General features: G+C 41.9%; 1 protein-coding gene across 1 annotated transcript in view; it reads right to left on the reverse strand.

Annotated features, from left to right (window-relative positions):
• Nucleotides 1-15,670, reverse strand: part of SPATA17 (spermatogenesis associated 17) — a 489,596-nt gene that overhangs the window by 109,745 nt on the left and 364,181 nt on the right. The window contains exon 9 of the mRNA XM_030194667.1: nucleotides 517-637. Coding sequence (XP_030050527.1) covers nucleotides 517-637 — 121 coding nt within the window. The remainder of the gene's footprint in view (nucleotides 1-516; nucleotides 638-15,670) is intronic.

Genomic DNA, 15,670 nt, shown 5'->3' on the forward strand with positions numbered 1-15,670 from the left:
CGGTTGGTGTCCTGGCATGTAAGGGGGACCAGTGCACTACAAATGCTGGCTCCTCCCACGGCCAAATGCCTTGGATTTGGCCGGGTTTGAGATGGCCGCCATTAGTTTCCATTATCGGCGAAAACCAATGGCGACCATCTCTAATGCTGGAGATCTCTAAGGGCAGGCCAAATGTTGAGATTTGGCCGGTCCTGACAGTATTATCGAAACGAAAAATGGCCGGCCATCTTGTTTCGATAATACAGTCGGGTACGCCGCTTGACGAGGCCGGCGTTACAGATGGCCGCCCTTATAAATGGCCGGCCCCGTTCGATTATGGCCCTCCACGTTACTAACTAACATCAGTTCTTACTTTAGTATTAGGCCAGTTATTTTATTCTGTTATTTTGTATTTCAGTTAATGTCCTGTAACTAGGTAATAATAATATTAGGTTCTAACTTCTTTTATTTTCAGCATCCATACACAATGTTAGTACTTTAGAAATAATAACAATCAAATCCTGTGAAGTATTCTACCTTTTTACTGATCCATTTTTCTTGTTCTACTGTTCGAAAAGAACACACTTTATATCCAAACGATGTATCAAGAGATGGAATGTACTTCCGATTTTTGTGCAATGAAGAAAATGGCAAAAATCTGAAAGACAAAAATAGGTTAAACTCATAATTGCATCATAGTATGAAGTAAAATATTCTAACTTTAAAATATAAATGAAATTAGCTTTATGTTGCAATCTTGTTCAATCAAATTAAATAGAATTCAGCTGCAAGTAGATTGTCAACAAGAATGAGAATTCTATGCTGTGCTTAAGCAGTGTTGTACTGATTTCCACAAGTGCCACACTGGGGCTCATTTTTAAAGCCCTTAAGCATCAAACTCTGTAGTTCATAGTTTACCTGCATATGTTGGTTATCTTGAAAATCACAAATTGTTTTGTGATATTTCCTAGATATGTTCTATGGCACAGACTGAGGGCCTGATATTCAAAAGGGTTTAACCAGACAGGAGAGGCTCTTGTCTGGTTAAACCTCACTGAGCAACTTGGTACCTGATATTTAGCAGCACTTAACCAGTTAGTGCTACTGAATATCGCTGATAACCAGCCATCTCCTAACCAGTTAGGTTAGGGGTGGGCCGGGGGCAGAGCATGGGTGGAGCACCTATTTAACCGGTTAGTGGCGATTTTCAGTCTCAGTATTGGCTGGCACCCAGTTAACTTCTAGGTGACTGCTGATACATGGATATTAAATGCTGGGAGCCACAAATGCCCCAGAATTGAATATCTAGGGTTAGGTCAGCTCAAACGCCGCATACTATCACATGATGAATATTGGGCAGTGTATTTTTGAATCATCTATCTTGTGTAATGGTGATATGAAATGCATATACATTGACCCTGATGTAATAGAGTGAAATAAACTGTAAGTATACTTGAACAGGGAAGTAACTTGTAACACTACAGAATTGAAAGAGAATGGCAGTATCTTATTTTTAAAGGAAATTAGCTACTGATATATTGCTCCAAAGTTCCTGTAACAGTCAATCTGGAGAACAAAGAGACTGGTTGAAAACAGACGAGAACTTTGAGACATAACTATTAGTTAAAATGATATTATTTAATAATTCACAAAATCATACATTTACTAAAACAAAAAAGGATATGCATTGGTTATGAGGGAGTCAAGGCTTGTTTTTTTTTCTATATCTAGCTTCCCCTCCTCTAGACCTGGTTTCTATTAAGATGGAATTCACATTTTAAGCTTCATAGGTCTTTATTAGTATGTAGCTTCAACTTTTTCTGATTAAACTCAACATTTATTCTTCTTTAACCAGCCATTACTCAGACAGTCCTGATTAGTAGCACATCAGAAACCTATCTTCCTTTGTCCATAATGTGAAATAGCTGGGATCTTATGTTCTTTTCCTCCCTGACATCAGTGAATGTGAATGTCATCTTTACAGCATCCCCAGGGGCTCTGGCCAGACTAATGTGCTGAAGCTGAGTTCAGGAATCAAGCCTAAGGGCCTGATTTAATACAGCTTAACTCTCACTATATGTCCACACAAAAAAAGGCTTATGGGTCGCTATCCAAATGCTTGGCATATGGGTTAGGGCTGTGTACCCTAAATGCAGCGAATGTGGTTTTGCTCTTTTATTAAAGAGTAGTAAATCACCTGGACCATACTGAAAGAACTCAAACAGGAAATTGCTGATCTGATGTTAGTGATCTGTAACCTATCATTCAAATCATCTGTAGTGCCTGAAGATTGGAGGGTGGCCAATGTAACACTGATTTTAAAAAGGGATCCAGGGGTGATCCGTGAAATTACAGACTGGTAAGCCTGACGTCAGTGCTGGGCAAAATAATGGAAACTATTATAAAGAATAAAATTACATAGATAAACATGGTTTAATGGGACAGAGTCAGCATGGATTCAGACAAGGGAAGTCTTGCCTCACCAATGCGCTTTATTTCTTTGAAGATATGAATAAGCATGTCAATAAAGGTAAGCCGGTTGGTGTAGTGTATCTAGATTTTCGGAAAGCTTTTGACAAAGTTCCTCATGAGAGACTCCTGAGAAAAAGAGTCATGGGATAGGAGGCAATGTTCTGTTATGGATTAGGAATCTGTTATTGGACAGAAAACAAAAAGTAGGGTTAAATGGCCATTTTTCTCAATGGAGGACGGTGAATAATGGAGTGCCACAGGGATCTGTGCTGGGGCCGGTGCTATTTAACATATTTATAAATGATCTGGAAATCGGAATGACGAGTGAGGTGATTAAATTTGCAGATGATATAAAACTATTCAAAGTTGTTAAAATACTTGTGGACTATGAAAAATTGCAGGAAGACCTTAGAAAACTGAAAGACTGGGCATCCAATTGGCAGATGTAATTTAATATGGACAAATGCAAAGTTATGCACATTGGGAATAATCTGAATCATAGCTACCTGATGCTAGGGTCTACCTTGGGAGTCAGCACCCAAGAAAAAGATCAAGGTGTCATTGCAGAAGATATGCTGAAATCATCTGCCCAGTGTGCAGCAGTAGCCAAAAAAGCAAACAGGATACTAGGAATTATTAGGAAAGGGATGATAAATAAAACCAAGAATACTATAATGCCTCTGTATCATTCCATGGTGCGTCTGTACCTTGAATATTGCGTTCAGTTCTGGTCGCCGTATCTCAAAAAAGATATAGCAGAATTAGAAAAGGTACAAAGAGCAACCAAAAATGATAAAGGGGATGGAACTCCTCTCATATGAGTAAAGTCTACAGAGCTCTTCAGCTTGGAAAACAGAAGGCTGAGGGGAGATATGATTGAGGTCTACAAAATCCTGATTGGTGTAGAACGAGTAGAAGTGAATCGATTTTTTACTCTTACAAAAAGTACAAAAACTAGGGGATACTCAATGAAGTTACATGGAAATACTTCAGGCAGTTGAACCTTGGAAGACATGAATCAACTGGAGTCCCCATTTGCCTGTGTCTCCAGGTAAGCACAGACCTATCATTCTCCTTCTGATAGGGAGATGACCTTAGATCTGGTCTGCCTTACATTTCTGCTAACAAAGGACTCCTTGCTGTTTGCAGGACCTGGCTGCTGGTCAAGATAGAGCACAAGCACTGATCAGTAGGAATACAAGGGACAGTAGCGAACTTTGAAACACATTTTCTATGCTATTGATGTATTTATTGTTTTACTACTGAAACTACGTAACTGTGGATTTGTGCAGGTTCTGCTACCATGGAGACACCCATTTGTGGCTGACTGCCTGAGAAGCTGGGGGGATGGAGTTGCTGGGAATAGGTGATTACACCATGTGCTCCACAGTGGTGAAATTCAGAAGTTCCACATCCAATGGGTTATTTCCAGCCTGAACATGTCTTCACCACCTGAATGGCTGGGGTGCCCCTAGGACATGGCAGGGGAATATCTGGCCTTATGTCTCATCTCAGGAAAGGTCCCACTCACAGATGCCCTACAGTCATGACCTGGAAGAAGGGGAGATTGCAGTCATGTGTTCTTCCCCCTACCCCCACTGTGGAATTTGGTAGCAGTTTCCATATACCTCACACCTGTGTCAGGTGCTGGAGTGGTCACCTAAGTTCAACTGCTATTGCTGGCTGTGGCAGGGCATCAGACATTCTCTGTCACCACTTTTCTAGCTACTAGAAGCATGGCATAATGGTTTGGGATATAGTCTGGGATCCTGTGTGTGGCAGGTTTGACTTCCAGTGAGGCTTCTTGTGATGCAGGCCACACTGGATCCCTCTGGATGAGCAGCTGACAGTAAGGAGTTGCTGCTCTAAAAATGGACACTGAGGGCCTTTTGATATGTCTCTCTCTCCCCCCCCCCCCCCCACCCCCCATTCTACAGTCTCCCTTTCCCAGGAAGTTTACTAGTAGTGTTTAAACTACAGTAGCTGTCAGCCTTTCATAATAGCGTATCAACACATATTTTGGAAAATTGAGACACAAACCTTTATATGCATATATCAGAAAACATTTTATTTTGAACAAAAATAAAACCTTAAACTATTTACAATAGTTCTTGGCCATTGACACCATTGTTATTCCTCATGGAGCATCCTGAGCTCCCTCAGAATTTGCCACTGATTGTGGTGTATGGCTGCTACTTCTGCTGCATGTCTCTGTGTATGTCTGTGACTTGAACAAGAGGACCAGGAGCTCAGACTCCTACATTGAGAAAATAGGCTCTCTCCTAAGAGACATGTTGCCCAGACTCCTTCCACGTACAGAAGTATATATGCACATTTTGCACATGGAGGGAATGTCCTGCCATTGCCATGGATGTTTTTTGACAAGGGGACCACTAGCATTGTCACATGCTTTCCGTAGTGTATTTCCAATTGGCGGAGATGTTTATCTCAGAATGTCTATGTTAATTGCAGTATGTTCTTTTATTGAATGGTTTTCTTATGTATTTTTGAATATTGAAAAACATTAATTTACCACTTTCATTATGGATTTACCCCCTGATATTCAAAGCTATTTAACGAGCCAGAACTGCCACTGATTGGTTAACTAGCATTTTGGTGCTTAACCAAAAATATTCAGTGAGAGTTAACTGGTTATCTCCGCTGAATATTTGAAGTCAGCACCAAAAAGTTAACTGCCTATATCATGTGATAACAGACACTATTCAGCGCTGACCAGCTAAGCTAATGATCAAATTAGACCATATTAATAGCAGTTCTATTTTTGCCCGCTGTTAACTTAACTGGCCAGCGCTAAATATTCACTTAGTTGGTTAAGGGCCCCGTTTACTAAGCTGTGCTAAAGGTGCATTAGCCTTTTTAGCGCATGCTAACCATTAGTGCACGCTGTGTAGGTGTCCACAATATTCCTTTGGGTGCCTACACAGTTAGCGCGCACTAATTTTGTGCACACGCTAAAAATGCTAGCACACCTTGGGAAATGGGACCCTAAGTTAGGGTTGGCCGAAAAACCCCAGATATTTAATGCCAGTCAGCAGAAATGGCCCAGCATTGAATATCCAGGGACAGCACCAACTGTGGCACTTATGCGGGCTACCACCCGCTGGCTGAATATTGGCTTATTAGTTTTTTGCATGTTTTCCAATGGATGCTTTTTTTTCTGTTTAGACATCATATCAAAAATACCCCTCTCATTTCTATTTTATTTCAAATATTGTCAACAAATTATCATTCTTTTGTTACAATATAAGAAAACTTTGAATGATCTGCAATAAAAAGATAGCAATAATTAACTTAGTTCATGGTATAAAGCAAAAGTGTTAAAGCTTTTTTTTTTGCAAACAAATTCAAGAACTTTTTAATTATAGATGGACTTATTATCTGCATCCCTAGTATTACAAAGTACCAGAACTTCATTAGAAAAAAATTAAGCTGAAATAGTGAAAGCATCAGTTTGTAAATTTTCATTGGAAATTGGCTATGAGAAGCAGAGGAATACTGGATCAAAAAAGGGTAATCATGCTTAACTGTGCCCTAGAGCACCCACATGTATAATACGATTTGCACAGTAACTACCTCTTCTATTGCCGCTTGTTTGGAGTACTCTGTGTTAATGGGGTTAGGTAATTTAGTATTTTAACTTAAAAAGACTCTGCTGATTAATAAATGTTGCAAACTGTGCTAGTAATTAAAATAAATGGAAGCATTATAAGTAGAACTTCAGTAGTTATGAAAACAACACGATCTGAAAATATATGATACAGTAATCCCTGTTTATCAAAACCCAGTAACAGACCAGAAAATGTGCAAAATGCTAAAAGTGCAAATCATTTAAGAAACTATACAGAATTTTATCTTTAAAGATTTTATTGCCATCAAATGCTCTCCTCAAAATGGTGTACCAGTTTTCCTTCTGCTCATCTTTCTTTTGCTTTGGCCATATTTCTAGATCTTGATTGCTTGTTATGTGTGGAGGAGTGGCCTAGTGGTTAGAGCACTGCTCTTGCAATCCAGAAATGGTCGGTTCAAATCCCACTACTGCTCCTTGTGATCTTGGGCAAGTCACTTAACCAGGGGCGTATCTGCGTGGGGCCTCAGGGGCCTGGGCCCCCGCAGATTTCGCCCTGGACCCCCCCTACCGCTGCCAACCCTCCCCCTCCGTTGCTCGCCTACCTTCGCTGGCGGGGGACCCCAACCCCCGCCAGCCGAGGTACAACGTGCAGCGACGTCAGAGTCAAAAGAAACTTTAGTTGGCGCCAGCTTCAATGGACAAATGAAAGCACCAAAGGCAGCCGGCAGCGGCAGGAGGACGCGGACCTCGGCTGGCGGGGGTTGGGGTCCCCCGCCAGCGAAGGTAAGCGAGCAACGGAGGGGGAGGGTTGGCAATGGTAGCGGCTGGGGGGAGGGGGATCGGCAATGGCGGCGGCGGCGGCGGCGGGGGGGGGGCTATAATGTGCCCCCTTACTCTGGCCCTGGCCCCCCCTACCGCCGCAGTTCAGATACGCCCCTGCACTTAACCCTCCATTGCCTCAGGTACAAACTTAGATTACGAGCCCCCAGCCTAGGACAGAGATATATCCAGTATACCTGAATGTAACTCACCTTGAGCTACTACTGAAAAAGGTGTGAGCAAAAAAAAAATGTTGTCTCCCAGACTGCTTTCTACATTCCTCTTTTTTGCCTACAGTACTGGATTAGATAATTTGCTAGGAACGTGCAGTCATTTGAAAATTAAATGAAAACGTACAAAAAATTGCTGTTTTGTTTTGTTTCATTTTCAAACAAAATATAGGCATCTATGAAATATTTGATTTCTTTCATTTTTATTTAGTTTCATTTAAAATCTATTAAAATCTACAGGAAAACAGAAGCATTGCATCTTTAATTTTCACCACAGACAGTCTGGTTAAGATAGTGAAGATGTAAACGGAAGAAAATATGGCTAATGAAAAACAGGAAGATAATACTTTTTTTTAGATTATGTTAATGTTTATTTAAAATTTAGTATACCACTTAGCTTGGGTAGACCAAAGCGGTTTACAATTCAATGTAAAAACATAAAAGACAATATACAAAATTAAACAGCCTAGGAACTCCATAATATTATAAAAAAAGACCTGTAATCCAGGGCGTAGCTACGGGTGGGCCTGGGTGGGCCTAGGCCCATCCAGTCTTGGTTCAGGCCCACCCAGAAGCACTACACCCAAACCAAAACATTCCCTCCCTTCCTTCTAACCTCACTCCCACATGTCCAGCACAGCGCCTCTTCCCTTCCCTCCACCCTCGCATGTCCAGCGCCTCTCACCCCTCCTGCAGTTCCGGCACTTTCACATCTTTCTTACCCACCCCCCATCCTTGCCGCGGCGCTTGCTCACTCTATCATCGCCGCCCAGCAGGAACTTCAAACAGCGCTGTGTCAGAGCCTTCCTCTCTGCTACATCTCACGCAACTTCCTGTTTACGCAGGCTGGGTGGGACGCGGCTGAGAGGAAGGCTCTGACACAGCGCTGTTTGGAGTTCCTGCTGGGCAACGATGATAGAGTGAGCAAGCGCCGCGGCAAGGATGGGGGTGGGTGGGTAAGGAAGACACGGAGGTGGCGATGCCGGAACTGTGGGAGGGGAGAGAGGCGCTGGACATAGGGGTTGAAGGGGAGGGAAGGGGCCCTGGACATGCATGCTTGTGGGTGGGAGGTTGGATAGAAGGGAGAGAGGTGCTGGGCATGTAAGGATGTGCTGGAGGGAAGGGATAGAAATGTGGAACTGCGAGGGGAGGGAAGGGATAGAGTTGCTGGATATGTAGGGGGAGAGAAGGGATAGAGTTGCAGGATATGTGGGTGGGCGGGAAGGGAGAGAGGTGCTGGAGCAAAGGGAGAGAGGTGCTAGATATGTAGGAGGGAGAGAAAGGAGAGATGTGCTGGGTGAGGGTGTGGGAGGGAAGGGAGAGAGGTGCTGGATATGTGGGGGAGGGCAGGCGGGAAGGGGGAGAGGTGCTGGGCATGCAAGGGAGGCTGCAGCAAAGGGAGAGAGGTGCTGGATATGCAGGGGAGGGCTGGAGGGAGAAATGTCAATGGACAGGAAAGACAAAGGGAAGCAGAAACCAGAGACTGGGACCAATATGATATGAAAAATAAAATGACCAGACAACAAAAAGGTACAAAAAATTATTTTTATTTCTATTTTGTGATTAGACTATGTCAGATTTGGCATATGTCAGACATGGCTGGGGCCCAGGGAAGAAATCTGGGAGAGGACCCCAAAGCCCATTACCAGGCTGCACCTTCTTCAGCTTCTGGCAGGCTTGGGGCTCTCTCTAGCCAGAGAGCCAAGCACAATTGCCCTTTTTGCAACCCCCCCCCCCCCCCCAAAAAAAAAAAAAAAAAAAAACACCATCCCTGCATGTGATACCTTTATATTTTGCACAGGAGGAAATGCCTTTCTTTTTTGTTTCTCTAGTGTTGTACTACATGCAAGGTCTGGTTTTTTGGGGTTTCAGTTTAATTTATATTTATAGAGTTTGTGGTCACTTATTCTGTATTTGGCTCTTGTGTTCTGTATGTGTGGCTCCGAGGTATTCTGTCACCATGAAGTTTCTATGTAGCATTCTGTAGTAATTTGGCTTGTTCAGTTTTCTTGATAGATGTATCAATATTTTAGAGCGCTTTTCATAGGTAGAGGATCCTTGTTTTGGAAGTTAGTGCTGGCATGGTAGATTTGCTCTAGATTCTGAGTGACTTTTTGTTTGTAGATTTTTTAAAATTACTTTACAACATGTCTATTATTGAGATTACCAGAATTTCTTTGTATGGTGAGTTTTATGGGGAAATGTCCTTGCTGTGCTCTACATCCATTGTTGATGGAAGGCCAGGAGGTTCTCTAGATGCGAAATGTGTTTGGCGTTCAATGTTTGGCTTTCAATAACATATGTGTGTTGGAGGACCGTGGCTCAACGGGGGCTGAAGAAGAGTGCAGTTCCTTGTACTTCCTTTAGCTCTCAATTGGCCACTGAAGCCTGCACTGCTACCCTCATTGAAGTAATTGGGAGTGAGGTAGAGGTGGAGCATGGGGTGGGGTAGGGGCAAAACATGGATGTATTAGGTGGCTGGGGTTTTTTTCTCTTTCAAAAAGTTGGCAACTCTAGTGCCCACCCATCCAACTTGTTGGCCCACCCAAAAATTGCCTTCTGGCTATGCAAATGCTGTAATCATTCATACCAAAATCATTCATTACAATCAGCAGAGTGCATGAGATTTACCTTCAACAAAGATATCAATATACCCAGTCATTAAGATCACCTTCCAAATTAAAAGTCTCTTTAAAAAACCCATGTCTTCAACTAAATCTTAAACTTAATAAAATTTTGAATGGAGAAAGTGCAAAAGTGGTATTGTAAGACACAAAGGTGTAGGATAAGAGTATATGGAGACTGATGAGGAACAAGTGGAATTGTTTAATAAATATTTTTGTTTCATCTTCAGTAAGGAAGGGCAGGAGTAGGACCACAGATAGCAATGAAGTGAGGTAGATCTCAAACGATATTGTGAAGAGCTAGCTAAACTAAAAATAGATGTGATTGAAATGTCACTAACACCTTGTTTTCGCTTATTTATGTGAAGTATGTTGAGTGGTAGAAAGAAAAGACGTTTCTTAGCCCAGTCTGTTCTCCTTTGTGCACCTGCCATATGAGGAGAAATATAAGCCCAGCCCATGAGTGACTGAGAGATTTATTCTAGGAGTAAAAATGCTCTTGGTTTTGGAGAGAAAGTATCTTTTTCTGGAACCCTAATCAGCCAAGTGCCTTGTCTACCTTCCTAAGGCCTGGGTTATAAAAATCCAGAATATAGTGGCAAAATTACTTCTGTGAAACTGTCCTGCAAGTTCAGGCCCAGTTCTCATACGTGGCACAGTACTACCTCATGTGTAGTGGGGAAGCAGCCACTCAGTAAGGTTCCTTTTTCTACCAAACTGGCCTTACTGCCGGACTAGCAGAAGACAGTAGGGTCTCTGAGCTTGCAGGGAGCTGGAGGCAAAAAAATGTCATGAGGGGTCCTGGAGGCCCCTTGATCTCATAATGGAGGAGAAGAAGGTATAATGGAACTACAGATAGGACCAGTTTCCCAGGAGTTAATCCTGCTACTCTTGAGGGACAGAATTCACTAACAGCTAACACAACTAGGGTCTGAAGAAACTGCTTACAGGTCTATGCTTGCAAGCCCTGATGTTTGAAGAAAACTTGGATATTGTTGCTATTACGGAGACATGGTTCAACGATTCTCATGAATGGGATGTGACCGTACCGGGCTATAATCTTTTTAGGAAGGATAGAGAGGGCCGAAGAGGTGGAGGAGTGGCTCTGTATGTGAGAGAGAATATCAGAGTGGCTGAAATGTGGGGAACCTGGGGAAAAGAAGAAGCTTTATGGATCATCCTGGAAAGAGAAGACAGAGCCTGTATCCACACGGAAGTTATCTACAGACCTCCTGCGCAAACGGAGAAGTTAGACAAGGATCCGATAGAAAATATTCAAAAGATTGGTATGAAAGGGGAGGTGCTACTGTTGGGAGATTTCAATTTGTCTGACGTGGATTGGAACGTCCCGTCTACGAAATCAGAAAGAAGTAGGGAGATTGTGGATGCCTTGCTCAGACAAATGGTGATGGAACCCACGAGGGAAGGGTCGATGCTGGATCTAGAGAAGCAGGAAGCCTATATGGTTCTCCAAACAAGTAGCTGAAAAAATAAGAGCAAAAGAGGCTTTGTTCAAAAAATACAAAAGAACGCAACGAGAGGATCACGGAAAAGATTATTGGATTAAACTGAAAGAAGCGAATAGGGTAATACAGCTAGTGAAAGCGCGAGCGGAAGAAAAAAATGGCTAAAGATGTAAAGAGAGGTGACAAGACTTTTTTCAGATATATTGGAGAAAGGAGAAGAGATAGGAATGGAATTGTGAGACTGAAAGATAATGAGAATGGCTATGTGGAGAGTGATGAAGATAAAGCGAACATGCTAAACAATTATTTCTCTTCGGTGTTCACGGAGGAAAATTCTGGAGAAGGACCACGGTTGGCTGCCGAGGGAACGTCTGGGAATGGAGCGGATGCTGCGCCATTTACAGAAGAAAGAGTTTATAAACAGCTGGAGAATCTGAAGGTGAACAAAGCTATGGGGCCGGATGGTATACATCCCAGGATACTGAAGGAGCTCAGAGAGGTCCTGGCGGGACCTCTTAAAGATTTATTTAATAGATCTTTATTTATTTAATAGATCTTTAGAGACGGGAGAGGTTCCACGAGATTGGAGACGAGTGGATGTGGTCCCTCTTCACAAAAGTGGAGACAGGGAAGAAGTGGGAAACTACAGACCGGTAAGTCTCACGTCAGTGGTAGGAAAAATAATGGAGTCGCTGCTGAAAGAAAGGATAGTTAACTTTCTAGAAACCGACGGGTTACAGGACCAGAGGCAACATGGCTTTACCAAAGGAAAATCCTACCAAATGAATCTTATTGACTTTTTTGATTGGGTGACCAAAGAACTAGATGAGGGACGTGCGCTAGATGTAATCTACTTGAACTTCAGCAAAGCCTTTGATACGGTCCCCCACAGAAGATTCGTGAATAAGCTGAAAGGATTGAACTTAGGACCGAAAGTGGTGAACTGGATAAGAAACTGGTTGACCGACAAGTGGCAGAGGGTGGTGGTAAATGGAATCCGCTCAGAGGAAAGGAAGGTGAGCGGTGGAGTTCCTCAGGGGTCGGTGCTGGGGCCTATTCTGTTTAATATATTTGTGGGAGATATTGCTGAAGGGTTGGAAGGAAAGGTGTGCCTTTTTGCAGATGACACGAAAATAGCCAATAGAATGGATACCCTGGAGGGAGTAGAAACGATGAGAAGGGATCTCCGAACGTTAGAAGAATGGTCGAGGGTCTGGTAGTTAAAATTTAATAAATTATAATAAAGTATTCCAGTCTTATATTTAAGTTTCCATCTGCAATTTATTATCAAATTGCACCAATATACATCTACCTAAAGTTTGCTGGGATCACTCTCTCACTCCGCATCCAATGCGTCATTCAAATCTTCCCATCCTTTCTACTATCTCTGTGATTTTAACTATGTTATCACAATTATTCTGTTACATCAATATATAACATAGAACACAGAGTCTTCCTTATGAAAAATTATTCAAAAATACATCAAACTGTACCATATTATCTCAATTCCGTTTGGAAATGCTTATTAAAGTTACCAATTATCTCAATAATGTCCGTGATATTTAAACTGTTGCATGATCTTGTCCTCGATGTTTCGGCTGTTCTATGATCTTGTTATTACAGGGCTTGCTTTCCAAATCGGTGCTGATCCAAACTAGCTTTATTCCATTCAATCACTGCCGTGCTGCGGATATACGGTTCTGTTTGTTAAAAAATATTATCTTTGATGGTCATCACTCTTTCACCCATGTATCACCTGATTAGGGCATTGTTGTATCTAGTGTGATAATAATCGTTGTATATATATAACTGACGCTTGATTATGGCTGAAGGGCTTCCCAGCAAACCACCAGCGTAAATCAATTTGCTAGCAACTCATCAGTTCCTCGATGCATGGCTGCATTTCGCAGTGCTTCTTCAGGAGGAACCACTTCCCATAATCTGTAACAACACAGCATCATATGTTCTACTTTCAAACATCTTGGTTACTTAACTCTCAATCACCTATTTTTCTTTTACTTATTTCTAGTGATGACAATACTGGTGACTGCTTACCAGCGGGACTTTAGTCCTGACGGAGTGTCGAACATCCGCTCCAATAGCTCTATATCTGGCTCTTTTACCGCCGGGGTAAAATACCTGACCTTCAAAGTATATCCTCCCATAGTTAAAGAGACCGATACTCACACCCACTCCACCTCCAGGTTGAGGCCATTCGGGGCCACCGTGTTCCATGAGCAAATATATCGCTGCTCAATGAACCAAAGTTGGGCACTAACATCGCCCCCTCGTTTTGGGGGTGTAACTTGTATCAGAACTACGATCTGAAGATCTTCATTCGAATGATTTAGCGCTTTCCAACGAGCGACTAATAGCGCTTCTTGCTGCATTCTTGCTACATTGCTGACATGCTCAGCTAATCTTTGTTTCAATTGCCACTTTGTGTGCCCAATATAGTACAGAAAGAAAGGGCACGTAATGCAATATACTACTCTTTCACTGTTGCAGGTGGTCTCCTGTTGCAAATAAAACCTCCTGGTGGTGCCCGGAATGGTCACCCACCTGGTGGTGGCCGAGTGTTTGCAATAAACACATCTCCCACATGGGGAATGTTGACCTACAGAGCTATCGGCCATCGGTCTCTTAAGCATCCCACCCAGATTTGCCTTATGCTTATAAGCTACTTTGGGATGCTCGCTGAATACCAGGTGCACAGCAAGAACGTGCCAATATTTGTGTATAATGTATTCTATTTTGGGAGCCTGTCGGGAAAATGGAAGTACACATGAGTTATAGAAGTAGATTATAGATTATGTAGTTAAAATAAATATTTTTAACTCACAGATTGCAGGTATGAACATTAGAGTTTCTGGTTCGGATACCCTTGGATGGTCCAATTGATGCAGGTTGCTGTAGGCTTTTTCTTTATTGTTCCAGAGGAAGGATAGATGTAAATAAGGACCCAGCTCCAATCTCAGAGCATGAGGAGAGTTATTTAGGGGAGATAAAATTTCCTTTCTCCAGCCAAAAATAAATGGAAGAAGTTCCGTGTAAAATTGAAGACTGGTACCTCAACACAGACAGAGCAGAAGTCAGTAAAAGTTTGGGTTGTAAATAAGCAGAAGATAAGCAGAAAATGTAGTTATTTAGTCTAAGTTGCAGAGCCTGATGTGAACCCAGCCAGCCCAGTGATTACCTGCTAATGCTAATCTTGTGGTATTTAATAAAGTCCAGGGGTTAGAACACTGGAAATTTGTAGAATTTCTTCTTAAAAAGCTGCATAAAATATCCAGTCATATTGTAGAAATTTGCAGAGTTTTTCTCTTCTGTAGCTGTTTGGTTTTCTCTCACAGGGTTTAGACTCCTTCAGAAACAGGAATCTTTTAATGACATTGATTACTACCCTAAAATATGTTGTAGCAAAAATAGATGCAAACAGTATGGTGGTAATAATTCTGCATAGAGTAAAGTTATGCATTGCTGAAATTGGAGAACATCTGTTGGCTAAAATGAAGTGTTAAGCTCAGTTAACCAGAATGATAGAGAAAAAATGTACAGCAATTTGCATATTAGAGAACTGTGGGTAATTAAAGATCTCCAATTCAATGTGAGGTTGTTTTTGTACTCTAAAATATTTTTATTTCCTGGTGTAAGTAGATGAGTTTCTTTTGAAAATAAAGGACATGGATTAATAAAGACTATCTCTTTCTTAGCTCTTCCATAGAACTAAATCCTTTACTACCAAGGTGTTAGCCACTCCTCTGACCAAAGGAATTTTGTTCTATGTTTTAGAATACACTTTTCTAATAACAGAAATTAATATTTCATGTTTTCTTAGGGAAACAATGGGGCTCATTTTCAAAACAAAAAAGTCCAAGAAACGTCATAAGGTGATTTTTCCACACTCCGTTTTTAGACGCTTTTCTCCACAGTTCATCCAAATTTCAAGTGGGCATGTTGGGGGCGTGTTTTGGGCGGCACCAAAAGATAGATGTTTTTCTGTAATAATGATTCAAAACGAAAATGTCTAGGGCTACAATTAAGATGTTTTTGGCTAGACCTGTTTCTATTAGTTTCCGATTAAAAAAAAAAAAAACTATAGCAGAAGGCACTGCTTTCATAGTAGAAACAAGCAGTTCCTATTAGACAGTCCTTATACTGTCTATTACATTCCTTTTCTCCTTTGGCAGGCTAGATTAATGAACCATAGAAATAGTTGGATAGTTGATGTCATATGGTAATGCCAATAATGAGCATTTCTTTGAAAGTTGTAGAAAAACTTTGAAAGTTTGTAGTTTTTTTTACATGCATGCTACCATGCCAACACATGATTTCAAAACTGACTCTCTCCACCTTCTCCCTGATGGCCCCCACACCTCTTGATGTCTCCCAAAGTCAGACCCCCAGTCTGATGCTCCCTAATTCTAGACCACCTTGATGCTGCCTCCCCCACCCACCAGTGGCTTCCCTGGGCCTGCCAGACCCAATCCT

This window comes from Microcaecilia unicolor, chromosome 3 (genome assembly GCF_901765095.1).
Source record: "Microcaecilia unicolor chromosome 3, aMicUni1.1, whole genome shotgun sequence".
Taxonomy (NCBI): Eukaryota; Metazoa; Chordata; class Amphibia; order Gymnophiona; family Siphonopidae; genus Microcaecilia; species Microcaecilia unicolor.